The 18,367-nt window shown below is 36.3% G+C and overlaps 1 protein-coding gene across 1 annotated transcript in view; it reads left to right on the top strand.

The window, feature by feature from the left end:
* Positions 1–18,367, top strand: part of ANKRD31 (ankyrin repeat domain 31) — a gene marked incomplete at its 5' end in the record, with an annotated part of 130,763 nt that overhangs the window by 77,820 nt on the left and 34,576 nt on the right. Inside the window, 3 exons of the mRNA XM_082651880.1 lie at positions 2,437–2,599; positions 4,690–4,805; positions 9,548–9,635. Of these exons, the coding sequence (XP_082508006.1) occupies positions 2,437–2,599; positions 4,690–4,805; positions 9,548–9,635 (367 nt within the window). The remainder of the gene's footprint in view (positions 1–2,436; positions 2,600–4,689; positions 4,806–9,547; positions 9,636–18,367) is intronic.

Genomic DNA, 18,367 nt, shown 5'->3' with positions numbered 1-18,367 from the left:
TTTCCGGGCCACACAGTCTCTGTTGAAACTACTCAACTGCTGTTCTAGTGCAAAAGCAACCCTAGACAACATGTAAATGAGTGGGTTTGACTGTGTGCCAATACAACTTAATTTACAAAGTCAGGCAGCAGACTGGATTTGGCCCATGGGCCATAGTTTGCTATTGCTTGATCTAGAGAATTACTGACGTTCTTTTACCTAAGTGGTGATAAAGACAAGTTTGCTTTTGGAATAACCTTCCACATCTCTGTTGCCTTTACTTTAAGGAGAAATATTCTATTTAAAAAGAAGGAGGTAGTATTTTTAATGATATTTTAATTCCTTTGATACTGATATATTGCCAGCATCTTTCTTCATATCTTCATTAACTTTCCCTCCATGTGACAGTTCTTCTATCATTGACTCATTTTATTTCTGACTCACTTTCTCCCCTTTTGTCCCTATTTCTTTATTTTGAGGTAGGATATTGATAGATGATCTAGAAAGATTAATAAGGGGGAGCAAGAAAGGTAAATATATGGTACTGTAGACCTACTAAATATCAATTCTATAACACCCTGTATATTTAATTCCTAATTTTCTCTCTGGCATGACTACATGCAAAGTTATTCAACATCTTATTTTCTTTTTCAACTTTCAATTAAAAAAAAATCTTAATTTCTTTTTTAAGTTATCTTCCAAGATGGTCATGTATTCTACATTGTAAAATGTGGAGAATAAAAAGATAAGGAAAAGAAGAATAAGGGATTTTTTTAAAAGATAAAATGTGGGGGGAATGGGTACCCACTTTTGTACAAGATGGGATAGCAGGGGTAAGATATTTCCTCCCACCTTAAAAACTAGGAAAGTGAGCAAAATATATGAAATAACAGTTTTGAGACATTAGACAACATGCAGCAGAGGGCAGTGATCCCTGACAGGATGGAAACATGAGACTAACCGTATGATTGCCCCACCTCATGGACTAGGAGGAGTTTTCAGGCAGAAGCCTAGGGAGGAAGAAAGCAAATAGCCTTATGATCTCAATGAGTTGAGAAGGTTGTTTGGAGTTTTAAACTCCAACAGCTGAAATTTATGGGGCAAAATACCAGACAATATATCTGCACAGAAAGAATTCTCCAGAGATTTAAAGGGGAACCCCCTCAATTCCTTGGCTGATCTACAGATGTGGGTAAGGAAACTACATGAGGTTAAGCAAAGAGCCAGCAGGCTGGAGATTACACAGGGCTAAATAGGGGAGTGTTTTCCTTAAGCCCCGCCATGTGCCAAATACTTTACACGGGTTCACATTTAAGCCTCATAGGTGAGAGAAATGAGGTTCTGATGGTAAATAACTTGCCCAAGGACATAGATAGTAAGTAGCAGGAGTGAATTTTGTATGCTTGACTTTAAAACAAATAGGCTGATAGAACAAATAAGGAGCTATCCTTATTACTTCTACTGGCCCATTTGCTCCTAAGTTTTTCTGCTTTTCCATACCTGGACACAAGTTGAAAGAGAAAAGCTACTAGCACATATGCATATCTTTACTTTAACAAAATACTGACCATTTTTCCTAAACAAAAGATTTTTCAGTGGTTTGAGTCATTTGCCTTGTGCAGATGGAATCACTGATTGTTTTTTACTAGTTGGCTTATACTGTCAACTAATTAGTGACAGTCTTTAACTTTGATGACTTATAAACTTACTTCTAATACACAACTTTGAGTTATTCAAATTTTTTAAACACAAATTTGAGTTATTTGAGTTATTCAGGGAAGCATTATTTATATTAGAAACTTTTGCCCCCAAAATGTCACAACATTTATCTTTGACCTCAGTTTTCTCTTCTTTAAAAGGTGGGGTTGGAGTAGATTATTTCTGTTTCTTTTTAATCTTATTAACATTCTGTGAATATGTCATCTATTTAGGAAACATTTGCATAGAAAATATTAGAATGGACATTAGGTTCCCAGGCTAGCTTATAAAACCTCCTAAACAAGTAACATACCTGAAATATAGTTCAAATGAAACTTTATTCAACTATGTCTGATGGCAATTTATAATACAGTGTATAATTTAATATAATCCTGAAATGATCCCTCCTCCCTTCTCCACCCTATCTTCCAGCAGTTTAGGGGAGGACAAAGGGCTGTGTTAAAGAGATAGAGTAAATCCTTTTGCACATCAGTCTCCCAAAGTCTGCCTCTTCAGCCGTGAAGGCAGCATATCTGGTACTTTCATGTCATGGTGTTTGGTTCTTCTGTGAGAACAGATCAGGCCAAATCAGTGGAGCAGTTTACAGTTGTCATATCAAATTTAATCAAGATTTTCTTGGTCAGAGTTTGAAAACTTTTTTTGATAACTTTTAATACTTGATAGTGGTGTCTTGTAATGAAAGCAGGAATTATTGATCTTAGGTATCTGTAGAGATAACTTTGGAAAAATACCTTTTAGGCAGCTGAGATTCTACTACAACATGGAGCAAACCCTAATCAAAAGGATCAAAAGCAGAAGACTGCTTTGGATGAAGCAGATGATAAAAACATGAAAGAGCTGCTAAAATCTTATGGTGCTATTGAGACTGACAATAGAGATGAGAGTAATGCTGTAGTCACTGGTATGTATGTCAGTGGTGCTTGCTATTTTATAAGGGTGTGTACCTCTGCTTAGAAAAAGAAAATCTTAAGATTTGTGTAAATTATTTCATAACTAGGGATAAATGTTTTGTATGTTTATTAAACTCTTGAAAAGCATCATTTATTTTTAGAAATAGCATTTCCAAACTTGGTTTAATTTATAGATTATATGATCCTGTTGTATTGGGATTATATGTTGAAACAAAACATATTCATTAAACAAACATTAATCTCTCGTAACATTGGATCTGAGATAGAGATGTCACTGAAACTATGCAGATTGGTTTACTTGTAGTGGGGCTGGAAAAGAATGACATACTAAAGTCTTTGAAACTAATATTCCATTACTTCAAAATTTGTAATGATGCCAACTTTTCAAGACAAACTTTCTAATGCTAGAATATGAATTTGTTAAGCAAATATATTATGCTTATATATGTATGTGAGTGTATGTGTAATATATTACAATGGAAAGAATATTTCAAGGGAATATATAGGTAAAATTTTGTGAACCATTTTTAGCAGTAGTTTGCACTTAAATAATATAATGAGTTATCTATAAGAAATAAGCATTTAATCCTGCCATTTGTGGCAACATGGGTGAACCTGGAGGATGTTATGCTAAGTGAAATAAGCATAGAAAGACACAGAAAGGCAAACTCTTTAAGACGTCACTTATATGTGGAACCTAAAAAAGTCAAGCTTAAAGAACCAGGTAGGTAGTTGAATGGTGGTTGCCAAGGGCTTGGGGGAGGGGGTGATGGGGGGGAGATGGGAAAATGTTGGTCAAAGAATACAAACTTTCACTTATAAGATGAATTAGTTCTGGGGAGCTAATATATAAGATGATGATTATAGTTTATAATAATAAATTGTATACTTAAAATTTGCCAAGAGAGTAAATCTTAAATGTTCTCACCAACACACACACGGTAACAATGTCAGGTGATGGATGTGTTAAAAAAAAAAAAAAAAAGAAGCATTTAGTGAACACTAATTGAGAAAACGTACAATTGTTGAGCACCTGCTATACAAACCAGGCACTTGCCCAAGAAGAGCTTCCAGTCTTGTGAGGAGATAACCAGAAAACAGGCAGTTAAACACAATTTTGGGAATGTTGAGGAGAGAGAATTGTTCTTCCTTTTCCTTCACGCTTGAGCCTTGACTCATAGAAGAAGAAAGCCGGGAACTTATCTGTCCTCTCTATGAGGGAGAATATTGGGAAGAGAAAACCCGTGACTCACTTTTCCCCCAGCCTACCACAGTCCTTACCAACTGTTTGTTTTCAAGGGAGGAATCATTATTACTGATATGATTGGTGAGAGGCAAGGATAATCATTGTGTCCTATTTTACTAGTGAGCTAGATCACATGTAGGTCAAAGTCAAGAGACTGATACACAAATCTTCTTTTCTTTGCCTGCTACCATATGCTAAGTCCATAGGGTCAGGGACTTTCTTAAAGCCCCAGGTATGTCTCTTTCCCTCTTCAAAGCCATATTTGGAGTTATTGGGCACTCTTGTTAAAAAGTGCTATATCTATTCCCACTTTTCTGTTGTTTCTTGTATATACCTTTCCTTCATCAGGTTCCCCAGCAGAATGAGGGGTATAGGGTACCCATATATGGAGAAAGAGAATCCAAAATGGGAGAAGGTTCAGAGAGAATTTTACGGAGACAGTGAATTATAGTCGTAGTATTTAAGAGCATGGACTTGAAGTCAGATCTGGTTTCAGTACTAGCTATGTAACTTTAGGCAACTTCTTGAATCCCTCTAAGCTTCACGTTCCTCTTCTGTAAAATAGATGTAATTAATTACCTACCTCATGGGCTCATATGAAGATTAAATAAGATGATTCAGGAAAAGAATTCAATGTCCAGCATGTGATAAGTATTCAGCAAATGTTAGCTGTAGTTAGTCAATTGATAATAAATAATGAGGTGCTGACCAACATTAAGATATCATAGTAATTATAGACTTACTTTATCCTTCCCATTCCTGTCACCATTACAATTGATAAAATGATGCTAAATTTTTACACATTCTTATATTTTCTAATTTTATGTTTTAAAGTAAAAATTCCTGCTATCCAGGCAAAAAGACATAAACAGTGTTTTTGTGATGACTGCAAAACTGTTGATACACGTTCTATTTCACACCAAGAAAAAACAAAAGAAAACCTCGCCATGGTGAGTGAAGTTGAAATCCTTTTGTTCTTCAGCCTAGAAAATGCCATTCTTTGGGCCAGCCAGCCATTGGCTGTTGGCAGCACTCTTTCCATTTTAAGGACATACAGGTTGAAAATGTTTTTTGTCATAAGAAAATAATACAGCATAATTGAACAGAATGAACCAAGAAAATATGGTATATAGTTAACTCTCCATTATCTGCATTGAACACAGAATTATAGTTTAGCTGCTATCCTTTACACCTAGATTGCGTTTTTTGGCTACTTCTTATCTGACAGACAGTGCCACTGTCATAGCGTGTCTTCACCCACCCACTTCCAAAAAGTATCTAAGATACATACTAGGTAGAAAAGACCCTGGAACCCAGACAGAGAAGAGAAAAGAAACCTGGTTTAACCAACGTGGATCCCACATGGTTTATAGTGACAGTGTTTGCTATATGTGAAATCCCTCATGTAAACGTATATTTTTTGAAAAAAAAAACCCATAGTAGTCATACATATATAAATATATAAAATGGATATTCTTAGTTTAATTAAAACATACAGCTTACTAGACACTAACTCCTTAAGCAAAGTAGCATCCTCAATGAAATATTTTGAATAAGACTATGTATGTTGATTAGATTTCCCTTACATATTTTTTGTTAGTGTAGAGGAGAAAATATTATTCATTGAACCTAAACTATGATTAATCAACTGTTTTATACCTTAAATATTTTGAATGGTATTCAAACTAAATTGTATTTACCTCAGCATTTAAAAAATATTTTACATTGTTCCTGGTATCTCTTGTAATGAATGAAAAGTTAATTGTCAATCTAATTGTCATTCCCTTGTAGGTAATGTCTTTTAAGCTTACAGTTTTTAAGATTTTTCTTTTATATTCTGCAGTTTCACTAGGTTATGTCTAAATGTGGATGTGTTTTTAATTAATTATTCTAAGGACTAGGCATGCTCCTTTAATCTGAAGACACATTTCTCATTTGTATATTGGAAACTCTCAGCCCTTATATCTTTGAATATTACCTCTGTCCCATTCTCAGTATCTCCTTTTTTGGAACTCATATTTAGATGGCTGTTAGACCAGTCTCCATATGTCTTTTTCATATTTTCCATCTCTTTAATTCTCTGCACTATATTCTGGGCAATAGCCTTTGATCACTGATTTTCTACCCAAAGCCTTGGGTGGGTGTCAAGTAGAATTTTTTCTAATCCTTATTTAAGCTAAAGGACACCCACTTAAGTTCACTAGCTTTATGAGGGGACTCCATTCTAACTCCTTCTTCCTGTGGCCCTGAGGCCTTATCTTCTGTTCCTTTGTAGGACCCTAATCCCTAATATCTATGTTTGTTCCAGATCCCTCATGGGCTGCTACTAACTTCATTTTATTTCTCTTTCTTTTTCCAATCTTAGCTGGGGACAGGTGGTTAAAGTTTATTGTATTTTGTCTAATGTGTTTTTCCAACTGTTTGGAGTAGACTGGAGTCCTTCTGTATCAGCTCAGTTCACCATATTGACCATTAGTATCTTTAAGGTATATTTTCATGTAAAGATTAAAACATTATGGAAAAATCACCCTATTGTTATTAACTATATGGGTATTTGCTTCAGAATAATGTATATCATTTTAGATGCTGAGCCACAGAGGAGTATAGTGGAGATACAGGAGTTTAATGAAAACCAACTTTAAAAAAAAGAAAAAGAAACTTAAATATGCAGACATTAAAATCATCAAGGGTTTGTCTTTTGTAAATGTAAAATTGTTTTTGAATGTTGAAATTTCCAAACCAAACTGAGGATGGGGGGGGGCGACTCTATGGCCAGGTGCAAAGGAAATGAGATGATTTTAGTTTGGTGCTACCTTCTAACACCTTCAGATCACAGCATGTGTAGGCAGCCTCCTTCTCTACCTCCATATAGAATGAGTACAGAAGTAATAAAAAATAATAATGATAATAGTTTGCATTCACCGAGTATTTATTATATGGTAAGCTCTCCTCTAAGTGCTTTATATTAACTCATTTAGTCCTTATAATAATTCTTCTAGGTAGTTTCTATTAATATCATTACCTTCCTCAGATAAGCTAAAGTAAGAGAGGGTAAGTAACAATCCAGAATTACATTTCTATTAAGTAGCAATGGCAGAATTAAACTCCAGGCAATCTGACTCCAGAGCCTGTGCTCTTAACCACTATGTTTTATTTTTAATATTCAAAATTATAAAAGAGATGTCAGAGGCAAAGATGATCCTGCCATAGTAAAAGTTGTAAATCTGGAATAAAATCTTAGTGAAGCTTTACAGTAAGTAGAGTGTAAAGTGTCTATAAGTTGCTTATTCCAAAGACAGATCCTAGGTTAGGAGTGGTTTTTCTTGTTTTTTGTTTTTGATAAGATAAACAAATAGTAATGAAAGACTAAGAAGGGGGATCTTGGAGGGAAAGTTTTACTGGGCCCTCCATGGTAAAATGTGGAGCTGGTATGGAGTGAAAAGTTATGGCCCATGGTGGACAAGACTGAGTGCATCTACAATATGAGACAAAACAGAAGGAGAAGTCAGCACCAAAAGATGTTTTCTTTATCCCAACCTGTAGGTAGAGGCTTAGTCTGGTCACAAATTTAGACCTTTAGTTTACTTTTCCACATAACTGGATGGTTTTATTATGTGCATTTTCCATATCCCTTGTGGGCACCAAAGTAAAACTTTCGAGCAACGTACTTCACAAGGCTTTGAGGACATACATCTTTTAAAAATGAATGTGTTTTGAGAATGTATTAAAGGATACATAGTACGAGTCAGTCCATCAGTTGTCATTTATTGAGCAACAACTGTATATCCAGCAGTGTGGAAACCTGTACACATATGAAAGCCATGCTCCAGCCTACAAGATCTCATTGTTTTGATGGAGGAAATATAATATATAAGACATTACACATGTTAATGCTAATTTCTGTAGCACTAAAATTCTTAAGTAATTCTGAGAAAGAAGAAATCAGTATGGATTAGATTAGTCAGGGGTTTTGTGTGTGAGATTGGTTTAATATAATAATAATAAGCAGTATTTATAGAACTTTTACTTTGTGCTGACACTGTCCTAAACAGTTTATATGTGTTACTCAGTTCAGACAAGGAGAGGATAATTAACTTTCTGTAGTCACCCAGCTAGGAAGAGATGAAGCCGGAATTCAAACCCAAGCAGTCCAGTTCCAGAGTCCACTCCACAATTCCATCTCTGATAAGAAAGAGAAAGTTCTGGGCAGAATATGTAGAAGGCATTTGAGTCAGGAATATTAATACTGACTGCCGGGAGCCGTATAGGAAGTACCTTTGAGTCTCAGCACGGACGAGACCCATAGTGCCAAGCAAAGCTGGTACTGTCAGGTACAAATATGGAGAAGCAAAGCTCTCCTCTGTGTGGTTCCCCTTGTCTCCCCCCCCTGCTTTTGCTTAAGGTGATTTTTATGGGATTGCTATTAGTGTTGGGAAATATTTCCAGCTCCGATGGAGGGTTTAGGGAAAGACCCCAACTTAGGGTAAAACCAAAAAAGATTGTGATTACTCCGGCTCCCTTAATGGCTACACCTGAAATTCCCACTCCCAGGCCAGGGCGTTGGGTTCAGGGAAATACAATAGGAGCATTTGTGTGGCAAAAGCTTACTTTAGAAGACAAATTGAATGGGTTTTGGCCCTCCTGGGGAGTTAGAGATATGTTAGGAAACACTTGGGTATGGTGGCGGGGAGGTTTTATGCTACAGTGGGTAAATAGCAAATTAGATAGAGTAGGTAAGTTTTGATTATAAAGGAAGAAGAAAACAGCCTGTAAATATTTATAGTTGCTAAAAGAATAATGTGTTTGAGTTTGTGCTTTGAATAACTGGCTGATTGAATAGAACATACAGGTACAAGAACAATGAAGAAACCGCAGACTGCATTCCTGACCTGGACTGTGACCGGGGTGTGCCTGGCCACGGAGGATGAAAGAGACTATAAGCGATAAGAAGACTATTTAACCGGTTTAACCTGCTGATGTAATCTGTTGATGTAAATAGCTTTTGTTTTAGGGCTTGTGTAAGAGATTTTTTGGCATGGGAATGAGGTTGTTAAGATTGAAAATGAGATTATTTTATAGTATAAATACTTTGGAATCGTGAAAAATAAATTTGTCAGATCCTTGCATCCTCTGAGGTGTCTTGTGCTCTGTCCACGCCGACTCCGTCTCCCCTTTGGGTGAAACCTGTCCAGCTGGGGCTGGTCCTCGGCAACTGACAAGTATATAAAGAGGTGGTTTTAAATCCCCTTTGTGAGTTTTTGAGAGTGTTTAGTATTTGTAAGACTGTGTGTGAAATTTCAGTAGTGTACAATGATAGTCATAAAGCCTTAAAGTGAACTTGTTGCATATATATTGTCTTTAAATATTATGTGCTGAGTGTTCTTTTTCTCCTATGCCTATAACAGAAGTCATTGAGAAATTGTGATTCTTTGTATGCTTGCTACTCTTACATTCTGTTTTCCTGGAGCAGATCTGCTACATAAATCAAGATACATTTATGTTTAATTTTTCCCCAAATATGTAATATATATACAATTAAGTTTAAACAAAGCCTGAGTACATTTGGAACATAAAGGGAAATGAGCATTTTTAGTGTCACTTTCTTTAGCACTTTTACTGTGCATTTGTCAGTTGCATATCAGAGAAAAACATCTACTTCTTGTAATGAAGTTTTTAATATTTTATCTGATAGCATCAGACCATCAGTGCCGTTCTACAAGATTTAGAAGAAAAACAAGAAAATTTGTTAGCGTTTGAAATAAGAACCCCTGAAGATGCAGGTAAATATATACTCATACTCAAGTCTGATTATTTCATTCATCCAAGGTATTGCTATCTCATCTTCTTTTTTGGGGGGTGGGGTACAAGTATGATTCCATTTTTATAAAGTTCAAGAACAGGCCAAATTAACTTTTAGTAGAATTCAAAATAGGAGTGCAGTGGGGTTGAAGGTGCCCTCCCTCCAAAATATGTCCACATTCTAAGCCCCAGAATCTGTGAATGTGACTTTTTTTGCAGGGGGGAGAGTCTTTACAGATATAATTAGAGATCTTGAAATGAGATTTATCTTGGATTTTCCAAGTGGGCTCTAAATCCAGTGATAGGTGTGCATATAAGAGACACACAAGAAAGAGACACAGAGAGAAGGAGAAGGCTATGTGAAGATGGAGGCAGAGACTGGAGTGATGCAACCACAAGCCAAGGAATGCCTGGAGCCACCAGAGACTAGAAGAGGCAAGGAAGTTTCCTCCCCTAGAGCCTTCAGAGGGAGTACAGTACTGTCAGTACCTTAATTTTGGACTTCACTGTTTGCAGGAGTATGATATCCCTTGAAACCAAAGTAAAATAATATAAAATGAAATCATTTTTTAAAAGTGATAATAAATTCTCAAATTAATTCTAAGTTATTGAGTAGACTAAGTATCTTCTCATGGAAGTATTTAGGGCAAGTTTCTCTTTATAAAATGGTTATGCTACTGGTGTTTCATTAGGAAGAATTTTTAAAAATATAATTACACATCTTCAAATGCACTAGAAAAACTTCATGTCAGAGGGAGCCAGTTCTGAATCATTTGTGACTTGACTATACATTCCATGTTTGTCGTGTTGCAATTTGATAATAATTACTAAGCCATAAGCCAAATTATTATTTGTCCTGAGTAGGATTTATTTGAAGACTTGTTTGTTTGCTTCTTTTATCCTGCATGAAATTTCCCATATTGTGCTCATAAGATAAAAGTACCCTTTGAGATAAAATCAGACAGCTTGGGAAGATCCTTGATTTATAACCTTTTTTCTTCGTCTTTTTTGGCATTAATTTACTAAAACATCTGAATTTTACAGTTGAAACTCACAAAATTTCAAACATTTAAGGCATTACCAGAAATAATATATTAGATGTGTGAGAAATAATGTATTAGATATTATTAATTAAACAATGGATGGTCTATATTTAATTTTTTCTCCCATATGCTACTTTATTATTTTTTTAATTTTTATTTCATATTGGAGTATAGTTGATTAACAATGTTGTGTTAGTTTCAGATATATAGCATAGTGATTCAGTTATACATATACACATATCTATTCTTTTTCAAGTTCCTTTCCTATTTAGGCTATTACAGAATATTGAGCAGAGTTCCCTGTGCTATACAGTAGGTCCTTGTTGGTTATCTGTTTTAAATATAGCAGTGTGTATATGTCAATCCCAAACTCCCAGTGTATCCCTCTCCCCCACCCTCTCCCACTGGTAACCATAAGTTTGTTCTCTAAGTCTGTGAGTCTTTTTCTGTATTGTAAATAAGTTCATTTGTATCATTTTTTTTAGATTCCACATATAAGCGATATCATATGATATTTGTCTTTCTCTATCTAACTTAGTATGATAATCTCCAGCTCCATCCACGTTGCTGCAAATGGCGGCATTATTTCATTCTTTTTAATGGCTGAGTAATATTCCATTGTATATATGTACCACGTCTTCTTTATCATTCATCTGTCGGACATTTAGGTTGCTGCCATGTCTTGGCTATTGTACACAGCACTGCAGTGAATATTAGGTTGCGTGTATCCCTTTGAACCATGGTTTTCTCCGGATATATGCCCATGAGTGGGATTGCTGTATCATATGGTAGCTCTATTTTTAGTTTTTTAAGGAACCTCAGTACTGTTCTCCTTAGTGGCTGCACCAATTTACATTCCCACCAACAGTGTAGGAGGATTCTCTTTTCTCCACACCCTCTCCAGCATTTATTGTTTGTACACTTTCTGGTGATGGCCATTCTGACTGGTGTGAGGTGATGTCTCATTGTAGATGTGATTTGCATTTCTCTAATAATTAGCAATATTGACCATCTCTTTTCATGTGCCTCTTGGCCATCTGTATATATACTTTGGAGAAATGTTCTTTTTATTTAGTTATTCTGCCCATTTTTTGATTGGGTTATTTTTTGATATAGAGCCTCATGAGCTGTTTGTAAATTTTGAAGATTAATCCCTTTTCGGTCACATCATTTGCAAATATTTTCTCCCATTCTGTGAGTTTTTGTTTTGTTTATGGTTTCCTTTGCTGTGCAGAAGCTTTTGAATTTAATTAGGCCCCATTTGTTTAATCATCAAGTCACAAGAGAAGAGAACAAAAGAGTAAGGGAGGAAAAAAGACCTAGAAAACCAAATCTGAAACAATGAATAAAATGGCAATAGGAACATACATGTCAAAGTTTTTATTTCCATTACTCTAGGAGATGGATCTAAAAAGATAATGCTGCGATTTATATCAAAGAGTGTTCTGCCTGTGTTTTCTTCTAAGAGTTTTATAGTATCGAGTCTTACATTTAGGTCTTTAATCCATTTTGAGTTATTTTATCTTTATGGTGTTAAAGAATGTTCTAATTTCATTTTTTTACATGTAGCTGTCCAGTTTTCCCAGAACCATTTATTGAAGAGACTGTCTTTTCTCCACTGTGTAGTCTTGCCTTCTTTGTCTTAGATTAATTGACCGTAGGAGTGTGGGTTTATTTCTGGGCTTTCTGTCTTTTTCCATTGATCTATATTTCTGTTTTTGTACCAGTACCATACTGTTTTGATGAGCATAGCTTTGTAGTATAGTCTGAAGTCAGGGAGCCTGATTCCTCCAGCTCCATTTTTCTTTCTCAAGGTCACTTTGGCTATTCGGGGTCTTTTATGTCTCCATTGTTCTAGTTCTGTGAAAAATGCCATTGGTAATTTGATAGGGATTTCATTGAATCTGTAGATTGCCTTGGGTTGTATAGTCATTTTGACAATACTGATTCTTCCAATCCAAGAACATGGTATATCTTTCCATCTGTTTGTGTCATCTTTGATTTCTTTTATCAGCGTCTTACAGTTTTCAGAGTACAGGACTTTTGCCTCCTTAGGTAGGTTTATTCCTGGGTATTTTATTCTTTTTGATGTGATGGTAAATGGGATTGTTTCTTTAATTTCTCTTTCTGATCTTTCATTGTTAGTGTATAGAAATGTTGTGTAGTATCATGTCATCTGCAGACAGTGACAGTTTTACTTCTTCTTTTCCAGTTTGGATTCCTTTTATTTCTTTTTCTTCTTTGATTGCTGTGGCTAGGACTTCCAATACTATGTTGAATAAAAGTGATGAGAGTGGACATCCTTGTCTTGTTCCCAATCTTAGAGGAAATGCTTTCAGCTTTTCCCCATTGAGTATGATGCTAGCTGTAGGTTTGTCATATATGGTCTTTATTATGTTGACGAATGTTCCCTCTCTGCCCACTTTCTGGAGAGTTTTTATCATAAATGGGTGTTGAATTTTGTCCAGCTTTTTCTGCATCTGCTGAGATGATCATATGGTTTTTATTCTTCAATTTGTTGATGTGGTGTTGTATCACACTGATTGATTTGTGGTTATTTTAAAAATCCTTGCATCCCTGGGACAAATCTCACTTGATCATGGTGTATGATCCTTTTAATGTATTGTTGGATTCAATTGGCTAGTATTTTGTTGAGGATTTTTACATCTTATGTTCATCAGTGATATTGGCCAGTAATTTTCTTTCTTTTTGTGCTGTCTTTGTCTGGTTTTGGTATCAGGGTGATAGTGTCCTCACAGAATGAGTTTGGGAGTGTTCATTCCTCTGCAATTTTTTAGAATAGTTTCAGAGGGTGGGTGTTAACTCGTCTCTAAATGTTTGATAGAATTTGCCTGTGAAGCCATCTGGTCCTGGACTTTTGTTTGTTGGGAGCTTTTAAATCACAGTTTCAATTTCAGTACTTGTGATTGGTCTGTTCGTATTTTCTGTTTCTTCCTGGTTCAGTCTTGGGAGATTGTACCTTTCTAAGAATTTGTCCATTTCTTCTAGGTTGTCCATTTTATTGACATATAGTTTATTGTAGTAGTCTTTTGTGATCCTTTGTATCTCTGGGGTGTCCATCGTAACTTCTCCTTTTATATTTCTAATTTTATTGATTTGAGCCCTTTCCCTTTTTTTCTTGATCAGTCCAGCTAAAGGTTTATCAGTTTTGTTTATCTTTTTAAAGAACTTTTTAGTTTCATTGATCTTTTCTATTGTTTTCTTCATCTCTATTTCATTTATTTCTGCTCAGATCTTTATGATTTCTTTCCTTCTACTAACTTTGAGTTTTGTTTTTTCTTCTTTCCCTAATTGCTTTAGGTGTAAGCCTAGGTTGTTTATTTGAGATTTTTCTTGTTTCCTGAGGTAAGATTGTATTGCTATAACCTTCCCTCTTAGAACTGCTTTTGCTGTGTCCCATAGGTTTTGGATCATCGTGCTTTTGTTTTCATTTGTCTCTAGGTATTTTTTTATTTCCTCTTTGATTTCTTTAGTGATCCATTGGTTGTTTAGTAGTATATTGTTTAGCTTCCACATGTTTTGTGTTTTTTACAGTTTTTTTCTTGTAGTTGATTTCTAATCTCATAGTGTTGTGGTCAGAAAAGATGCTTGATAGGATTTCCATTTTCTTAAGTTTACCAAGGCTCACTTTGTGGCCCAGCATGTGATCAGTCCTGGAGAATGTTCCATGTGCACTTGAGAAGAATGTGTATTCTGCTGCTTTTGGATGGAATGCTCCATAAATATCAACTAAGTCCATCTGGTCTAATGTGTCATCTAAGGCCTGTGTTTTCTTACTGATTTTCTGTCTGGATGATCTGTTCATTGATGAAAGTGGAGTGTTAAAGTCCCCCACTATTATTGTGTAATTGTCAGTTGCTCCTTTTATGGCTGTTAGTATTTGCCTTGTATATTGAGGTGCTCCTATGTTGGGTACATATATATTTACAATTGTTATATCTTCTTCTTGGATTGATCCCTTGATCATTATGTAGTGTCCTTTTTTGTCTCTTGTGACAGTCTTTATTTTAAAGTCTATTTTGTCTGATATGAGTATTGCTACTCCAGCTTTCTTTTGATTTCCATTTGCATGGAATACCTTTTTCCATCCTCTCACTTTCAGTCTGTATGTCCCTAGACCTGAAGTGGGTCTCTTGTAGACAGCATATATTTGGGTCTTGTTTTTGTATCCATTCAGCCAGTTTATGTCTTTTGGTTGGGCCATTTAATCCATTTTAATTTAAGATAATTATCAACATGTATGTTCCTATTGCCATTTTATTCATTGTTTCAGATTTGGTTTTCTAGGTCTTTTTTCTCCCTTACTCTTTTGTTCTCTTCTCTTGTGATTTGATGATTAACTTTAGTGTTGTGTTTGGATTTCTTTTTCTTTTGTGTTTGTGTACCTATTGTAGATTTTTGGTTTGTGGTTACCATGAGGTTCTAATATAGCAGTCTATATACATATACAAGATTGTTTTAGATGCTGTTTTTTTTAATTTCAAATGCATTTCCAGTATCCTGAATTTGTACTCTCCTCACGATTGCTGGTTTTGATATCATATTTGTGTGTGGATGATTTCCTACCTTTACTATATGTTTGCCTTTACTGGTGAGCTTTTCCATTCATCATTTTCTCATTTCTAGTTGTGTCCTTATCTTTTCCACCTAGAGAAGTTCCTTAAGCATTTGTTGCAAAGCTGGTATGATGGTGCTGAATTCTCTTAGCTTTTGCTTGTCTGTAAAGCTTTTGATTTCTCCATCAAATCTGAATGAGAGCCTTGCTGGATAGAGTATTCTTGGTTGTAGGTTCTCTCCTTTTATCACTTTAAGTATTTTGTGCCACTCCCTTCTGGCCTGCAGGTTTTCTGCTGAGAAAGCAGCTGATAACCTTATGGGAATTCCCTTGTACGTTATTTGTTGTTTTTCCCTTGTAGCTTTTAATATTTTGTCTTTGTTTTTAATTTTTGTCAATTTGATTACTATGTGTCTCACCATGTTTCTCTTCGGGTTTATCCTGCCTGGGATTATCTGTGCTTCCTGGACTTGGGTGACTATTTCCTTTCCCATGTTAGGGAAGTTTTCAGCTATTATCTCTTTAAATATTTTCTCAGGTCCTTCCTCTCTCTCTTCTCCTTCTGAGACCCCTGTAATGTGAACGAACGTTGGTGCATTTAGTGTTGTTCCAGAGGTCTCTTAGGCTGTCTTCATTTCTTTTCATTCTTTTTTCTTTATTCTGTTTTGCAGCAGTGATTTCCACCATCTGGCTTCCAGCTCACTTATCCGTTCTTCTGCCTCAGTTATTCTGCTATTGATTCCTTCTAGTGTATTTTTTATTTCAGTTATTGTACTTTTCACCTCTTTTTGTTTGTTCTTTAATTCTTCTAGGTCTTTGTTAAACATTTCTTGTATCTTCTCGATCCTTGCCTACATTATTTTTTCAAAGTCTTGGATCGTCTTTACTATCATTACTCTGAATTCTTTTTCAGATGGATTGCCCATTTCCACTTCACTTAGTTGTTCTTCTGGTGTTTTATCTTGTTCCTTCATCTGGGACATATTCCTTTGCTGTCTCATTTTGTCTTAACTTTCTGAGATTGCTGTTTCCATTCTGCTGGCTGAAGGGTTATAGTTCTTTTTGCTTCTTCTGTTCTGCCCCCACCCCAACGCCCAGTGGATGAGGCTGTATAAGAGGCTTGTGCAGGCTTCCTGGTGGGAGGGACTGCTTCCTGTCCACTGGTGGGTGGAGCTGGGTGTTGTCCCTCTGGTGGGCGGGCCATGTCAAGGGGTGTGTTTAGCCAGCAGCTGTGTGCTCAGGAAACTTTAAGTAGCCTGTCTGCTGATGGGTGGAGCTGTCTTCCTGTCCTGTTGGTTGTTTGGCCCAAGATGTCCCAGCACTGGAGCCCATAGGCTGTTGGGTGGGGCCAGGTCTTGGTGAGAAAATGGTGCCCTCCAGGAGGGCTCAAGCCAATGAGTACTACCCAGAACTACTGCCACCAGTGTCTTTGTCCCTGCAGTGAGGCACAGCCACCCCCCACCTCTGCAGGAGACCCTCCAATACTAGCAGGTAGGTCTGGCCCAGGCTAAAATGAAGTCATTGCTTTTTTCCCTGGGTCCTGGTGCACATGAGACCTTGTGTGCACCCTCCAAGAGTGGAGTTTCTGTTTCCCGCAGTGCTGTGGAATTCCTGCGTTCAAACCCTGCTGGCCTTCAAAGCCAGATTCTCTGGGGCCTCCTCCTCCCATTGCCAAACCCCCAGGCTGGGGAGCCTGATACGGGGCTCAGAACTTTCACTCCTTTGGGAGAACTTCTGTGGTATAATTATTTTACAGTTTGTGGGTTGCCCACCTGGCAGGTATGGGATTTGATTTTATCACGATTGTGCCCTTCCTACTGTCTCATTGTGGTTTCTTTGTCTTTGGATGTAGGATATCTTTTTTGGTAGGTGTGCTAGATGTGCTGTTTTTACATTCTTTTTTGTCATAGTCATCATTCTTATTGGTTACATAGTAAATGTTCAATAAATGTTCCATGGTTTACTTAATTTTCCCCTTTTTGTTGAGCATTTAGATTTTTATAATTTTTTGCTATTACACTACAACACATAGTTTTTTCTGGATTTAGGATTATCTTCTTAGGAAAAATTAACATAATTGAAATTATTGGGTCAAAAATATATAAACATTATAAAATCTGTTGGTTCATATTGATAAATTGATTTCCTAAAGTATTACATAATAATTTGTACTTCTGCCAACACACATTCATGTTTGTTTGCCTTCACGCTGCTAATAGCCTCAGTATTTTCATTTTAAATAATTTTACAGAAAAAAAATTTTTACTAATTTAATAAAAAATATGCATTGTATTTTCATCTGCCTTATTGATTTTATTAGTGGTACTTTTTCACTAGTTTTATTTTCTGTTTCATGAACTGACTGTTCCTGTTTGTTAATAAATTGGAGCCATTTTATATAATCAAGTTATTGACCCCTTTTCTGCCATAACTGCTGCAAATACTTTTTTCACCCCTTAACTGTCTTTTTATTCATAACATGTTAGTGTGTGCTTAAATACAGAAATTCTCAAATTCTGTATAGTAGAATGTATCAGCCTCTTTGCTGTTTCTTTTAATGCTTCTAAGATTAGAAACTTTCCTCCCCTCCCCACCCCCAGGCTTTGTAACTTAATTTTATTCTGTTATAACCATGATTCTGTTATCACCATGACTATTCTAATCATGATCCCTATTTTTGGTCTCATTGCCCCTTTAGGGGAGGAGAGGTAAGGCAGTAGGACTCTAGAGTTCTTGGCTGGTGATCAAGTCCTGACTGTGTTTGGCGCCATCACTCTTTTGCAGTTGTTTAAAACTAAGTTTCTTCAAAACAAAATTTCTGAGGCTGTTCTGAAACTTCTACATAGCTCCCATAATGTGACAGTGCACATTTTTCTTTCCCGGGGCCCTCTCAGTCTCCTCTCAGCTTCTTTTTTTTCCTGGGTCCACCTTACACAGATTGTCACCCTCAGGTACAAACCCTCATAAGCAGGACCACAGGGCAGTCTCCACACTGTCTTCAAGATCCTGGCTCCTTGGACCCACTGTTAGAAGGAAGGACAATCAATTCCTAGCACAGCAGCAACTTTCTCCTTGCCCTGCTGTAGAAGCTCCC

Source organism: Grampus griseus, assembly GCF_964374135.1.
Source record: "Grampus griseus genome assembly, chromosome: 3".
NCBI lineage: Eukaryota > Metazoa > Chordata > Mammalia > Artiodactyla > Delphinidae > Grampus > Grampus griseus.
This window is presented reverse-complemented; position numbering and strand designations above follow the sequence as displayed.